This window comes from Felis catus, chromosome F1 (assembly GCF_018350175.1).
Source record: "Felis catus isolate Fca126 chromosome F1, F.catus_Fca126_mat1.0, whole genome shotgun sequence".
NCBI lineage: Eukaryota > Metazoa > Chordata > Mammalia > Carnivora > Felidae > Felis > Felis catus.
In genome coordinates this window covers 30489663-30505196 of record NC_058384.1, presented here as the reverse complement: position 1 = coordinate 30505196, position 15534 = coordinate 30489663, and the positions used below count along the sequence as shown (strand labels likewise).

Sequence of the window (15534 nt, the reverse complement as noted above, 5' to 3'; positions counted from 1 at the left end):
TATCTGCACTATTTTCTATGCTTGAAATATTTAATAATAAAGAGAAAGAAAGAATAAACGTAAGTCTTGCTAGGTTGAGAGGCTTACCTAAAGTCATGCAAGATATGCCAGGAATCCTCAAGATTCAAACGTAGTCATGTGCTTTCTGATAACCAGCTGTTTTTATTTTTCCCTTTTTACATATTCTGTAATTAATATTATTTTACTAATTGCCTTGAAATCTTTGATGCAGGGGTGACATCTCTGAAGTAGGGATTCTGTCTTCTGTTTGAACATTCATTAGCTCGAGTACACTGTAGGTGCTCAATAAGCAATCCGTTCAGTGCTTGATGGCTATGTACAGTGTTATGCATGGAGACATTATTTATGGTTGGCATATCTGAGTCTAAGTAATAATAAATGATGTAATGACAGAATTTTACTATTGTAATCTCTAGTAAGTTTAGGTATTAAATTGATCACTCCATATCCTGAAAGGGAATGGCAAGAGTTTTTAGTTTTCTGTCAGCTGTCTAGGAAATACATGCTATTTTCACAATTGCCCCAGAGTGCTCATATCACATTATGAACTAGTAAGTGGTGCATTTACAATTTTCTGTTTGTTATTGTAGGTATCATAACTGGAGCATTTTATTCAGTTTCAACATTATTGAATCAAATGATATTGACATATTACAAGGTAAGTGTCTGTCTGTGCCGTGTCACATGCCTGGCCAAGAATGTTTCTTAAGCAGTGTGATTCCTGTTAGTGTGATCATAAGATTAAAGATTTATAGGGTAACCGGCTGGCTCAGTCAATGGAGTGTGCGACTCTTGATCTCGGGGATGTAGGTTCGAGCCCCACATAGGGTATAGAGATTACTCAAAAATAAAATCTTGGAAAAAAAAAAGGTTTATGACTTTATTGCTTTTAAGAGATTTATATTTGTTTTAATTGAGAATACATTTAATCTAATTTATAAAGCACACAAAATGGAAAGCAGAGGTTATTATTACAGTGATAATACCTAAGTCTTTTTTTGATACTTTTTTTTTAATTTAATGTTTGTTTATTTTTGAGAGAGAGAGAGAGCGAGAGAGCATGAGCGGGGGAGGGGCAGAGAGAGAGGGAGACACAGAATCTAATGTAGGCTCCAGGCTCTGAACTGTCAGCACCGAGCCTGACGTGGGGCTCAAACCCGCTGATTGCGAGATCATGACCTGAGCTGAAGTCAGATGCTTAACCAACTGAGCCACCCAGGCACTCAATACTTTTTTAAAAAAATGTGACTGGTTATATGGGAAAAGACAAAGAGACAATTTTAAAGGAAACCAATCCAAATATAAAGAAGTAAATATCAAGCTGTGACCTCTCTTTCCTTTTGAAAGGAGAAAGCAGTTGTAATATATAAAAACAGATTAATCTCCTCAGACTTCTGTGAATTCTAACAAAGATCATTGCATTTTCTAACCATGGAGGAATGGGAAAAATTTCTTTTGATTTCTCCCACATTTTAGGTTTTCTTTTTTTCTGGTTTGAAAATAGAATGCCCTTCACATGTTCGTTACCTGCCCCCTAAACCACTCACCCTAACAGATATACTCAATTTCCCACTATATTCTATGCTTAATTTTATCTGATTATTTCCATTGACTGTGGAATGTATGGGAATGTGAAAGATCTATTTGAATTAGAAGTATCTGATTAACTTCTCTTGATTTTTGTTTTTTAATTAATTTATTTAAATTCAAATTAACATACAATGTAGTATTGGTTTCAGGAGCAGAACCCCATGATTCATCACTCACATGTAACACCCAGTGCTCATCCCAATGAGTGCCCTCACTAATGCCTATCACCGCTCCAGCAACCCTCAATTTGTTTTCTGTATTTAAGAGTCTCTTATGGTTTGCCTCCCTTTCCATTTTATCTTATTTTTCCTTCCCTTCCCCTATGTTCATCATCTGTTTTGTTTCTTAAATTCTACATATAAGTGAAATCATGATATTTCTTTTTCTCTGATTTATTTTGCTTAGCATAATACATTCTAGTTCCATCCACATTGTTGCAAATGACAAGATGTTCTTTTTGATTGCTGAGTAGTATTCCATTGTGTATATATATACCACATCTTCTTGATCCATTCAAGAAGTATCTGATTAACTTCTTATGAAAATTTTTTTAAGGGAGAAGAAGTGAGTGCTGGAAAGATTGGGCTAACATTGGTAGTGGCTGGAATGGTGGGCTCTATTCTTTGTGGCTTTTGGCTTGATTATACCAAAATATACAAGTAAGTGATGGTAGATAAATGTACAGTGTACAACCTAAGGTATTTTGGGTTTAATGGAGACTGTGATTTTTATTTTCATAAATTTAAGAAGTGTTATTATTATGGAAAGACCTGGATTTTAGACATTCTTAGATTCCCTTCTCTTCTAAGTGAAGTCTATCTATCTATCTATCTATCTATCTATCTACCTCCCCTCTGGTAACCATCAGTTTGTTCTCTATACTGAAGAGTCTGTTTCTTGGTTTGTCTCTCTCTCTCACTCTTTTTTTTCCTTTGTTTGGTTTCTTTCTTACATTCCACATATGAGTGAAATCATATGGTATTAGTCTTTTTCTGACTGACTGATTTCACTTAGCATTATACTCTCTAGCTCCATCCATGTCGTGGCAAATGCCAAGAGTTCATTCATTTTTTTATGGCTGAATAATACGCCATTGTGTGTATATACTTTACCCATTCATCTATTGATGGATTTGGGCTGCTTCCATAGTTTGGCTATTGTAAATAATGCTGCAGTAAACATAGGGGAACAATTATTTTCATTACTAAATGTTCCCCATGATAAATGTAGTTACCATCTGTCACTATACAAAGTTCTTATATTATTGACTATATTCCCTATTCTGTACTTTCCATTCCCATGACCTATTTATTTTATTACTGGAGGTTGTATCTCTTGATTCCTTCACCTCTTTTGCCCACACCTCCCCCTACTCCTACAACCACCAGTTTGTTCTCTGTATTTATGAGTCTGTTTCTGTTTGTTTGTTCATTCATTTTGTCTTTTAGATTCCACATGTAAGTGAAATCATATGGTATTTCTGTATTTCCGTCTGACTTATTTCACTTAGCATAATGCCTTCACGGTCCATCCATGTTGTCGCAAATGACAAGATTTCATTCTTTTTTGACAGCTAATATTCCATTGTATGTGTGTGTATTCTTTATTCATTTATGTATGTAAATACATACATATTCTTTATTCATTCATCTATCAGTGGACACTTAGGTTGCTTCAATATCTTGGCTATTATAAATAATGCTGCAGTAAACATAGGAGTGCACATATCTTTTTTTTCTCATTTTCTAGCTTTTATTATTATTTTTTCAAACATAATTTATTGTCAAGTTAGGTAACATACAGTGTATACAGTGTGCTCTTGGTTTTGGGTGTAGATTCCCATGATTCATTGCTTGCATACAACACCCAGGGCTCATCCCAAGAGGAGTGCACATATCTTTTTGAATTAGTGTTTTTATTTTCCTGGGGGAAAGCCCAGAAGTAGAATTACTGGATCATGTAGTATTTCAATTTTTAATTTTTTGAGGAACTTCCATACTGTTTTCCATGGTGGCTGCATCAAGCTACATTTACCAGCAGTGCACAAGGATTCCCTTTTCTCCACATCCTCACCAACACTTGTTATTTCTTGTGTTTGTGATACTAGCCGTTCTGAAAAGCATGTGGTGACATTTCATTATGGTTTTGATGTGCATTTCATTGATGATTAGTGATGTTGAGCATCTTTTCATGTGTCTGCTGGCCACCTATATGCCTTTGGGAAAATGTCTATTCTGGTCCTCAATTTTTAATTGAATTATTTGGTTTTTTGGTGTTGAGTTGTATTAGTTCTTTATATAATTTTGGATATTAATCCTTTATTGTATATATCATTTGCAAATCTCTCCCCCATTCAGTAAGTTGCCTTTTCCTTTTCTTGACAGTTTCATTTGCTATAGAAGAGCTTTTTAGTTTGATATAGTTCTAATAGTTTATTTTTGCTTTTGTTTCCTTTGAGGAAACAAATACAGAAAAATATTGCTAAGGAGAATGTCTAAGAGGTTACTATGTGTCTTCTTTTAGGAGTTTTATGATTTCAGGTCTTACATTTAGGTCTTTAATTCATTTTGATTTTATGTTTGTGTGTGGTGTGAGGAACTGTTCTAGTTTCATTCTTTTGCATGTGGGTGTCCAGCTTTCCCAGCACCCAGTTACTGAAGAGACTGTTTCTTGCCTCCTTTCTTATAGATTAATTCACTGTGTAAGCATGGGTTTATTTCTGACTCTCTATTCTGTTTTATTGGTCTTTGTGTCTACTTTTGGGCCAGTACCATACCGTTCTGATTATTATAAATTTGTGGTATAATTTGAAATATGGGATTATGATACTTTCAGTTTTATTCTTTCTCAAGGTTACTTTGGCTTATTTGGGGTTTTTGTAGTTTCATTTTCTTTTTAATACAGTTGTGAATGGGACTGTTTCCTCAATTTCTTTTCGTGGTACTTTGTTATTGTATAAGAACACAACAGAGTCTGTATATTAATTTCATATCCTGCAACTTTACTGAATTCATTCATTTGTTTTAATAGTTTTTGGTGGAGTCTTTAGGCATATATAGTATCGTATCATCTGCAAATAGTGACAGTTTTACTTCTTTCTTACCAATTTGGATGCCTTTTATTTCTTTTTCTTGTCTGATTGTTGTGACTAAGACTTCCAATACTATGTTGAATAAAGGAGGTGAGAATGGCCATCCTTGTCTTGTTCCTCATCTAAAGAAAAGTTCTCAGCTTTTTATCATTATGATGTTAACTGTATTTTTGTCACATATGGGCTTTATTAAGTTGAAGTATGTTCTCTCTAAACCTACTTTGTTGAAAGCTTTTATCTTGAATGAATGTTGAATTTTGTCAAATGCTTTTTCTGCGTCTGTTGAGTTGATCATATGATTTTTATTGTTGATTTTGTTAATGTGGTACATCACATTGATTTATTTGCAGCTAGTGAATCATCCTTGCATCCCTGGAAAAAAAATCCTACCTGAGCCTTTTAATGTATTGTTGAATTCAGTTTGCTAATATTTTTGTTGAAGATTTGCAGCTGTGTTCATCAGGGGTATTAGTCTGTAATTTTCTTTTTTTTTTTATTAAAAAAAATTTTTTTTTAACGTTTATTTATTTTTGAGACAGAGAGAGACAGAGCACGAATGGGGGAGGGACAGAGAGAGAGGGAGACACAGAATCGGAAGCAGGCTCCAGGCTCCGAGCCATCAGCCCAGAGCCTGACGCGGGGCTCGAACCCACAGACCAAGAGATCGTGACCTGAGCCGAAGTCGGACGCTTAACTGGCTGAGCCACCCAGGCGCCCCAGTAATTTTCTTTTTTGTAAGGTCTTTGTCTGGTTTCAGTAGCATTGTAATGCTGGCCTCGTAAAATGAATTTGGAAATGTTCCTTCTTATTATATTTTTTGGAATAGTTTGAGAAGTATAGATATTAGCTCTTTAAATGTTTGGTAGAATTCACCTGTGAATTCATCTGGTTCTAGACTTCTGCCCTTGGGAGGTTTTTGATTAGTGATTCATTTTTGTTACTAACAACCAGTCTTTAGATTTTTCTACTTCTTCCTGAATCAGTCTTAGAAAATTACATGTTTCTAGGAATTTATCCATTTCTTCTAAGTTGTCCAATTTTTTGGCATACAATTTTTCATGGTATTCTCTTATAATCCTTTGTATTCCTCTGGTGTCAGTTGTAATTTCTTTCATTTCTGACTTTATTTATTTGGGTCTTCTCTTTTTTCTTGATGAGAATGGCTAAAGGTATGTAAATTTTGCTTACTTTTCAAAGAACTGGCTCTTAGTGTCATAATCTTTTATAGTCTCTATGTCATTTATTTATGCTCTGTTCTTTATTATTTCTTTCCTTCAACTGACTTTGGACTTTCTTTGTTCTTATTCTAGTTCCTTTAGGTATAAGTTTAGATCATTTATTTGAGATTTTTCTTGCTTTTTGAAGATTTTTCTTGCTTCTGAAGGCCTGTATCACTATAAACGTCCCTTTTAGAACTGCTTTTGCTTTGTCCCAAAGATTGTGAGCTACTATGTTCCCATTTTCATTTGTTTCCAGGTATGTTAATTTTCTCTTTGATTTCTTCATTGTCCCTTTGGTTATTTGGTAGCATATTGCTTAACTTCCATGTCTTTGTGTTTTTTCCAGTTTCTTCTTGTATTTTTTAAAAATGTTTACTTCTGAGAGAGAGAGAGAGAGAGAGAGAGCATGAGCAAGCAGGGTAGGAGCAGAGAGGGGGAAACAGAGGATCCGAAGCAGATTCTTTGCTGATAGCAGAGAGCCTGATATGGCGCTTGAATTCACGAACCGTGAGATCATGACCTGAGCCAAAGTCGGATGCTTAAATGACTGAGCCACCCAGGCATCATTATAATTTTTAAATTTATTCTTGATTTCTGGTTTCATACCATTGTGGTCAAAAAAGATACTTGATATGATTTCAGTCTTCTTGAATTGATTGAGACTTGTTTCATGGCCTAACATGTGATATATCTTAGAGAATTTTCCATGTGCACTTGAAAAGAATGTGTATTCTACTGTTTTTAGATGGCATGCTTTGTATGTATGTTAAGTTTATCTGGTTTTAATGGATCGTTCAAAGCCACTGTTTACTTATTTTCTGAGTGATTTATCCATTAATGTAAGTATGGGGGGGGCGTGTTAAAGTCCCCTACTGTTAACTGTATTACTCAATTTCTCCCTTTATGTTTGTTAATATTTGCTTTATATAATTAGGACTTCTATGTTGAGTGCATAGTTATTTACAATTATTATACCTTTTTGTTGGATTGATTCCTTTATCATTATGCAATGCCCTTGTTTGTCTCCTTTTACAATCTTTGTTTTGAAGTATGTTGTCTAGGGTCACCTGGGTGGCTCAGTCAGTTAAGCATCCGACTTTGGCTCAGGTCATGATCTCATGGTTTGCGAATCCAATCCCTGCATCAGGCTCTGTGCTGACAGCTCAGAGCCTGGAGCCTGCTTCAGATTCTGTGTCTTCTTCTCTCTCTGCCCCTCCCTCACTCATGCTCTGTCTCTGTCTCTGTCTCTGTCTCTCTCTCTCTCTCTCAACAATAAATGTTAGGGGTGCCTGGGTGGCTCAGTCAGTTAAGCGTCTGACTTTAGCTCAGGTCACGATCTCGCGGTCCGTGAGTTCGAGCCCTGCGTCAGGCTCTGGGCTGATGGCTCAGAGCCTGGAGCCTGCTTCCCATTCTGTGTCTCCCTCTCTCTCTGCCCCGCCCCCGTTCATGCTCTGTCTCTCTCTGTGTCAAAAATAAATAAACATTAAAAACAAAAACAAAAAAAACCACACACAAAAAACAATAAATGTTAACAAAAATTTTTTTTAAGTAAAGTATTTTGCCTAACCTAAATATTGCTACCCCAGCATTTTTTTTTTTTTTTTTGCTTCCATTTGCATGAAATGTCTTTTTCCATCCCTTCACATCTGTATGTGTCATTAGGTCTGAAATGAATCTCTTGGTGGCAGCATATAGATGGGTCTTGTTGTTTTCATCCATTGTGTCACCTTATGTCTTTTGATTGGAGCAGTTAGTCCATTTACATTTAAAGTAATTATTGATGCGGGGTGCCTAGGGGGCTCAGTCAGTTAAGTGTTCAGCTTCAGCTCAGGTTGTGATCTCACAGTTTGTGGGTTTGAGCCCCATGTCGGGCTCTGTGCTGACAGCTCAGAGCCTGGAGCCTATTTCAGATTCTGTGTCTCTCTGTCTCTCTGCCCCTCCCCCACTCATGTTCCATCTCTGGCTCTCAAGAATAAAACATTTAAAAAAAAGATATTTTTAGACCTTTTTAAAAAATGTTTATTTTTTGAGAGAGACAGAGCACAAGCAGGGGAGGGGCAGAGAGAGAGGAGGAAACAGAATCTGAGGCAGGCTTCAGGCTCTGAGCTGTCAGCACAGAGCCCAGTGCAGAGCTTGACCTCACAAGCTGTGAGATCACAACCTGAGTTGAATTCAGATGCTTAATTGACTGAGCCACCCAGGCTCCCCCCCCCAAAAATATTTAAAGTAATTATTGATGCATATATACTTACTGCCATTTTAATTGTTTTATGATTGTTTTTGTAGTTCTTCTCTGTTCCTTTCTTGCTCTCTTCCTTTGTGATTTGATGACTTTCTTTAGTGTTATGCTTGGATTTCTTTCTCCTTATTTTTTGTGGATCTATTACAGGTTTTGGGTTTGTTGTCACCATGAGATTCATATATAACATCCCATGTATATAGCAGCCTATTTGAAGTTGATGGTTGCTTAAGTTGAAATGCATTTTGAAAGCACTATTTTTTTACTCCCCCCTCCACTTTTTAGGTATATGATGTTATATTTTGCATCTTTTACTTTTTATCCCTCAGCTAATTTTTGTAGATATAATTGATTTTGCTACTTTGTCTTTTAATCTTTATAGTAGCTTTATAAGTGATTGATCTTCCTTTACTATATGTTTGCCTTTGCTAATGAAATTTTTTCCTTTCATAGTTATCTTACTTCTATTTATGGCCTTTTTTTTTTTTTTCCTGTTTACAGTAGTCCTTTTAGAGGCACCTGGGTGGCTCAGTTGGTTAAGCACCTGACTCTCGATTTCGGCTCAGGTCATGATCTCACAGTTTATTGCTTCGAGCCCTGTGTTGGGCTTCATTAGTCCCTTTAACATTTCTTGTAAGGCCGGTGTAGTGGTGATGAACTCCTTTAACTTTTATTTGTCTTGGAAACTCCATCTGTCCTTGAATTCTGAATGATAATCTTGCCCGGTAGAGTATTCTTCATTGTGGGTTTTTTCCTTTCAGCATTTTGAATATATCCTGCTACTCCCTTCTGCCCTGCAGAGTTTTTGCTGAGAAATCAGCTGATAGCCTTATGGAGCTCCCCATGTACATAAGTATTTACTTTTCTGTTGCTGCCTTTAAGATTCTTTAATTTGTTGATGTTTTAATTATTATGTGCCTTGGCGTGGTCCTCCTTGGGTTCATCTTCTTTGGGGCTCTCTTTGTTTCCTGGAATTGGATGTCTGTTTTTTTTCTCCAGGTTGTGGAAGTTTTCAGCTATTATTTCTTCAAGTAAGTTTTCTGCTCTTTTCTTTTTCTGGGACCTCTCTAATGCAAATGTTAGTATGCTTGATGTTGTCTCAGAGGTCCCTTAACTTCCTTATTTTTAAAAATTCTTTTTTCTTTTTTGTTGTTCAGCTTGAGTATCTTCCAAATCTCTGATTCATTCTGCATTCTCTAATCTGCTTATTGATTCCCTATGGTTTGTTTTTCATTTCAGTCATTATATTCTTCACCTCTGGTTGGTTCTTTTTTATATTTTGTGTCTCTTTTTTGAAGTTCTCAGTGAGTTCGTCCACTCTTCTCTCAAGTCCTGTGAGTATCTTTCTGACCATTACTTTGAACTCTGTCAGGTACATTACTTACTTATCCCTGTCTTGTTTAGTTCCTTTTCTGAGATTTCTCTTTTATGCTTTTCTTTGAGACATATTCCTCTCCCTTCTTTTGTCTGACCTTCTGTGTTTGTTTCTCTGAGTTAGGTGGAACAGCTACCTCTCCTGGTCTTGAAGGAGTGGAGTTATGTAATAACATCCCCTGTGTAGAATTTGTGTGCCTGGCTGCTTTGGCTGATTAGCTGGAGCTGCATTTGGTCCAGGCCAAAGATCCTGGGGTGCTCTGTGCCAAAGGCCAGCCTTGTGGGACAAGTAGAGTTGGAGCAGATACAGTCTGGGAGGGTTCCCCTTGCAGGACAGATGGGGCTGGTGTGTGCTAGGGGCCTGGACTCTGTTCCCATCTGTGCTCTCCAGGGGGAGGAGGAATGTAAACAGTGGTGCTCACTGGCATCTCCAAACCCAAAGTGAGTTCCAGCAATTTCCCCATTGTTTGGTAGATGTTCTAGTAGTAAAAGTTGCCCTTTAAACCACTGTTTTGTTTTTTTATTTTGCTGTGCCCCAGGCCAGACGAATCTGCATGGGGGACAGTTCTGTGATATCTCTCCTACTGCAGATCATAGGGTCTGCAGTGGGGTTCCCATTGTTACCCTGTCTCTGTCTCTCTTGCTGTTCTCTACATGGTCCCTCTATGTTCTATTATGCAGAAACTGTTCAATCAGCCCTAAGGTCTTCTTCAGGAGGAATTGCTCTATGCATGGATTCTACGTGTCTGCGGGAGGACATGAGTTCAGGGTCTTCCTAGCCTTCCATCTTGGGCCCCTAGGCCAACAGTAGCTACACTTTTTAACAGGCAAAAACTCCCCATATGCTTGGGAGAAATGAATGAATGCAACTGTGCATAAATGAATAGAAGGAAATGAAATGAATGAATGAAATATGGAACGGTCACCTATATATCTTCTGTACCTTTCAAGGCCCAAGATCTGTTTGATACCATTATGTAAGCCCTTCCAAAGACCTCCAATGTTGAAATTCTCCAAGATAGTTTTCCCATAATTTAAGATAGTACTTGCTGTGGCTTCATTATTATGAAATGTTAGCTTACAGTGAAACCCATTCAATCTGTAGATGAAGGGAACATATGTAAAGAATTAAATTTATTTATAGTCTTTGGCCCACTTTACAATTAGAAAACTTGCTAGGCATAGGAATATGTTCTTTTTGGCCTTGATTTTGTTCTCAGAGTAACTGCCATTCATTCACCAAACTTCTGTTGTGGGCATAATTCATCTAGGAATTATGACAAGCAATATATGATCCCTGTCTTTAAGACACTTGTAGTCTAAAAGGGGAAAATAAGGCATGCATATATGAAAAAATAATAATATAACAGACTAAAATCAATGTCATAAGTCCAATAGATGTCTGTCATGTGACAGTTATGTAGCTACTAAAATGATAAGGGAACTTGGAAGAAGAGACAACTTTGTAAGCTGCAGTGGTTAGGAAAGGTGTTTTGGAAGAGGTAAAATTTGAAATGAATCTTGAGATACAGCTACAGAACTATCCCATTTGGTGGCACAAAAATTATTTTATCCATATGAATATTCCTTCCTGTCTGAACACTGGATGTGGTGTGAGTTTTGTTGATTGCTGCTGTTGAATCTTAAATGTAAGCTTTATAAACGTGAGCTTTAAAGTCAATGCTTTGGGGCGTCTGGGTGGCTTGGTCAGTTAAGCGTCGACTTCGGCTCAGGTCATGATCTCACGGTCCGTGAGTTCAAGCCCCGCGTCGGGCTCTGTGCTGACAGCTCAGAGCCTGGAGCCTGTTTCAGATTCTGTGTCTCCCTCTCTCTCTGCCCCTCCCCTGTTCATGCTCTGTCTCTCTCTGTCTCAAAAATAAATGAACATTAAAAAAAAAAATTTAAAGTCAGTGCTTTGTGCTATCAACAATAGCCAAAGTATGGAAAGAGCCCAAGGGTCCATGGAGTATTACTCGGCAATGGAGTATTACTCGGCAATCAAAAAGGATGAAATCTTGCCATTTGCAACTATGTGCATGGAACTAGAGGATATTATGCTAAGCGAAATTAATCAGTCAGAGAAAGACAAATATCATATGACTGCACTCATATGAGGACTTTAAGATACAAAACAGATGAGCATAAGGGAAGGGAAGCAAAAATAATATAAAAACAGGGAGGGGGATAAAACATAAGAGACTCTTAAATATAGAGAACAAACAGAGGGTTGCTGGAGGGGTTGTGGGAGGTGGGGTGGGCTAAATGGGTAAGGGGCATTAAGGAATCTACTCCTGAAATCATGGTTGCACTATATGCTAACTAACTTGGATGTAAATTAAAAAATAAATTATAAAAAAATAAAAGTAAATAAAGTCAATGCTTTGGTGGAAACATTTTTCCATATAAGGGAAACCGAATTTTGAAAACCAAGGAATTTATTACTGTATGGACGGAGCAATGGTTAGTAACATGATTTTTATATGCCTAGGAAAATCAGACAAAATACTAACAATTTTGTTTTTGTTTTAGACAGACTACTCTGATTGTTTACATTTTATCTTTTCTTGGAATGGTTATATTTACTTTCACATTGGACCTTGGATACGGTATCGTTGTGTTTGTTACTGGAGGGGTGCTTGGGTAAGCATCAAATGTGTTTAGGGGAAATGATAGCATGCTGTTATAATTGTGAAATATTACTACTATGGTTTTAAATTTTTAGTTCATCCAAATGTCCTTAAAAATATTTTAAACTTTAAAGAATCTGTGCTGTGCATATAAATTTGTAATTCTTTAGAATACAAAAAGTTTGAAAATGTTTTTTGGTATATATGACAGGTGAAAAATGATAAGCCTTACTTAGTCCAGGTAGCATTATTTAGTTAGAAAAACAACTGACTTAGCGAATCAGAGGTAATTTTTTTTCAGAAAAAGGAAAACTTGGGAACTGCTTGGCTTTTCAGTTCTTCTGTCCTTGGACTGATTGGTGAATAATAATAGGGGCTTGCTTTCACACATCAAGTTCAAAATCTTTAGTTATTTGATCACTAGAATAGGGCTGAGAAGTAGAGTGATTGCCACAGTGTATGCTATTGTCCTTCAGTTAATTGTTTCTGTAATTCTGGATTTATTTTCGTAGTTTCTTCATGACTGGTTACCTCCCATTGGGTTTTGAATTTGCCGTTGAAATCACTTACCCTGAATCTGAAGGCACCTCATCTGGTCTTCTTAATGCTGCTGCACAGGTAAACCCCTGACCTCTCTTAAATCTGAGATGAGTAGTTTACAGACTATTCTAAATTTTTTTTTAATGGTTATTTATTTTTGAGAGAGAGAGAGAGAGAGAGAGACAGAGCATAGTGGGGGAGGGGCAGAGAGAAACAGAGACGCAGAATCCAAAGCAGGCTCCAGGCTCCGAGCTGTCAGCACAGAACCCGATGCAGGGCTCAAACTCATGAACTGCGAGATCATGACCTGAGCCAAAGTTGGTCGCCCAACCAACTGAGCCACCCAGGCGCCCCAGTTTACTGGGTATTCTAGTGAATAAGAAGTTTAAACTTTCTGCCTTTCCAAATCATATGAATAAAATAGTTAAGAAAAGTTCTCAGGAAAACATGACACTTATTTCAAAGAAGCAAATTCAACAACAATTATTTCCTCTTATTTTATTTTAGATATTTGGAATTCTGTTCACATTGGCTCAAGGAAAACTCACAACAGACTATAGTCCTAAAGCAGGAAACATTTTCCTCTGTGTTTGGTTGTTTCTAGGCATCATTTTAACAGGTAAATGAGGGTATTTTCCTGACAAAAGTACTTGTGTCATATCGTCTTTATATTTTTCACGTATATTGATTCTCAGTGGCTTCCAGAACTCAAAGGGAAAGAGGAAATAAAAAGCGGGATTACTACTTATTTTTTCCCAAGGATATGAATCTATGAATTAATTTTTCAGATTTTAACTTCAATACCATTACTATGCGTAAAAACCAAAGCCAGCGTATGAAGAGTCGGTAAAGATCTGGAATCGGCAGACCTGGACTCGAGTTCTGACTCTGCTGCTCACTCGCTGTGTGACTTTAGACAAATTGCTTAAACTCTCGTATCCTCCTTTTCTCATTCACGTAATAGGGTATTAAAAAGCCTGCCCTAGAGGGTTGCTAAGAGGATTAACTGAAGTGGTTCATGAAAAGCTCCTTGCATGGTGTCTGGCACTTAGGACGTGCCCAGTCACGTCAGCGGTTACCAGAATGAGTGGCGGTGGAAACGGCACAAGGGACGGTTAGTCAGTTCGTACACTTCTTAGGTGTAATCGGAATAGACATGGGCAGGAACGACGGCGGTGCCCAACTTTTAGAGAAGGAGCATGGAAAAGGACTTTAATCCGTACTTTGTCCGGGTGCATGAGCATAAAAGTGGATTTAGAAGCAAGGCTTAATGTCCACAGTGTTTCCGCACCCACGCTGGCTTCTGTTATCTCACTCTGTTAATTTCTCTCTGCAGTCCTTTTCCCTACTCAGACGGCAGCTAAACTCTTATACAGTGTACGGATACCTGCCAAGCAAACCACACTTCCTGCCTCCTCCCCCTTGTCCTTGATGCTCCAATGATCCCAAACTCCCTCTGGTGCCAAATTCTTGGCTGTTCTATTCCTGTCTCACATTCTTTGCATATCCTGTTTGCTGCCTGCCTAGATGCCTTCCTCTCTCTTCTTATCTGCTTGACAAGTTCCTACTCATTTTTCAAGTTTCAATGCAAATATGTCTTCTCTGGCAAGCCTTCCCTGAATTTTCTCTGGACTGACATGGACTTTTTTTCTCCCATGTTCCCACTGTACCTTGTACATATGTGCATTATTGCAATTATCCTACAGTGTTATAATTGTTTGCATGGTAATATTTCCCTAGATGGGCGAGTGCTCTATGGAAAGAATTGTGCTTTTCATCTTTGGTTCCTAGCATCCTGTATTTATTCATTAATGAATGATTTGCTAATTAAGCTAATGGCTTAGAGAGGCCCTGGTATTATTTCATGCTACAAGGATGCTATTGGATATTATGGTCGTACAGTGTGCTAAATTTGACAATATCAAAAAAGACTTTGTGCCGCTTAGAGAAAAGCATATCCATATATGCTCTTTGGTAACATCAACTCTTTGGGGTTTTTCTGTTTCAGCATTAATCAAGTCTGATCTCAGAAGACACAATATAAATATAGGAATTGCAAATGGTGATATTAAAGCTGTAAGTAATGAATATTTTTATGATTAAACTATTGAGAAATGTGTGAAACCTGTCTGTCTAGTCAGCTATTTTGTATTCCTGAGCCAATCATTGATCTGTCATAATGGCAGATGCCAGATGCTGTAAGCTGTTTTTATTTCCTGATTCTTTCTGCAGGTACCAGTTGAAGATACAGTTGAAGATAGTCCCACAGATAAAGAATCAAAAACTATTGTGATGTCCAAGCAGTCAGAATCGGCAATTTGAGGTGAAAAAAAAAAAGTTAACAACATGCGATACTTGAGCAGTAAGGCTTGGTTTAAACGTTATGGGATATGGATACTTCCTTGAAAATTATTACGTGACCCATAATTATTATCTTGCTTAATTGTAACCTTAAGCAATATTTTGCTTAGCAGACTTTGGCTCATCTCATATTAACACTACCATTTATCAACTGAGCCTTCCATTCATAGTCCTCTCTTGTCAACCTGAAAGTAAGCTTCTTGATGTGTATTTTCCAAAAGTGGTTTTGTTGTGTTTTGTTTTGTTTTGTTTCTTTGTAGAAAATGGAAGGTTGGAAGGCTTTCTGAAATGATAATGTGGAGGCCTAATCCCCGTAAATCACATAGGACTTCATGCAATTTAGAACCGAGTGACCAATATATTCCTAATTGGCTCCTTTCCATTGTTCTGATCTGTCCAGTGACCCTCAGTAGGGGTACATTACACCAACACGACACTCCTGGCCCATCAAAGGACAGCACTGGGATGACA

General features: G+C 37.4%; 1 protein-coding gene across 1 annotated transcript in view; it reads left to right on the top strand.

The window, feature by feature from the left end:
• FLVCR1 (FLVCR heme transporter 1) overlaps nt 1-15037 on the top strand; it is a gene marked incomplete at both ends in the record, with an annotated part of 34680 nt that extends 19643 nt beyond the window's left edge. Inside the window, 7 exon segments of the mRNA NM_001009302.1 lie at nt 612-679; nt 2167-2270; nt 12065-12175; nt 12675-12780; nt 13210-13321; nt 14711-14778; nt 14935-15037. Of these exon segments, the coding sequence (NP_001009302.1) occupies nt 612-679; nt 2167-2270; nt 12065-12175; nt 12675-12780; nt 13210-13321; nt 14711-14778; nt 14935-15024 (659 nt within the window).
• Between the last annotated feature and the right edge of the window lie 497 nt (nt 15038-15534).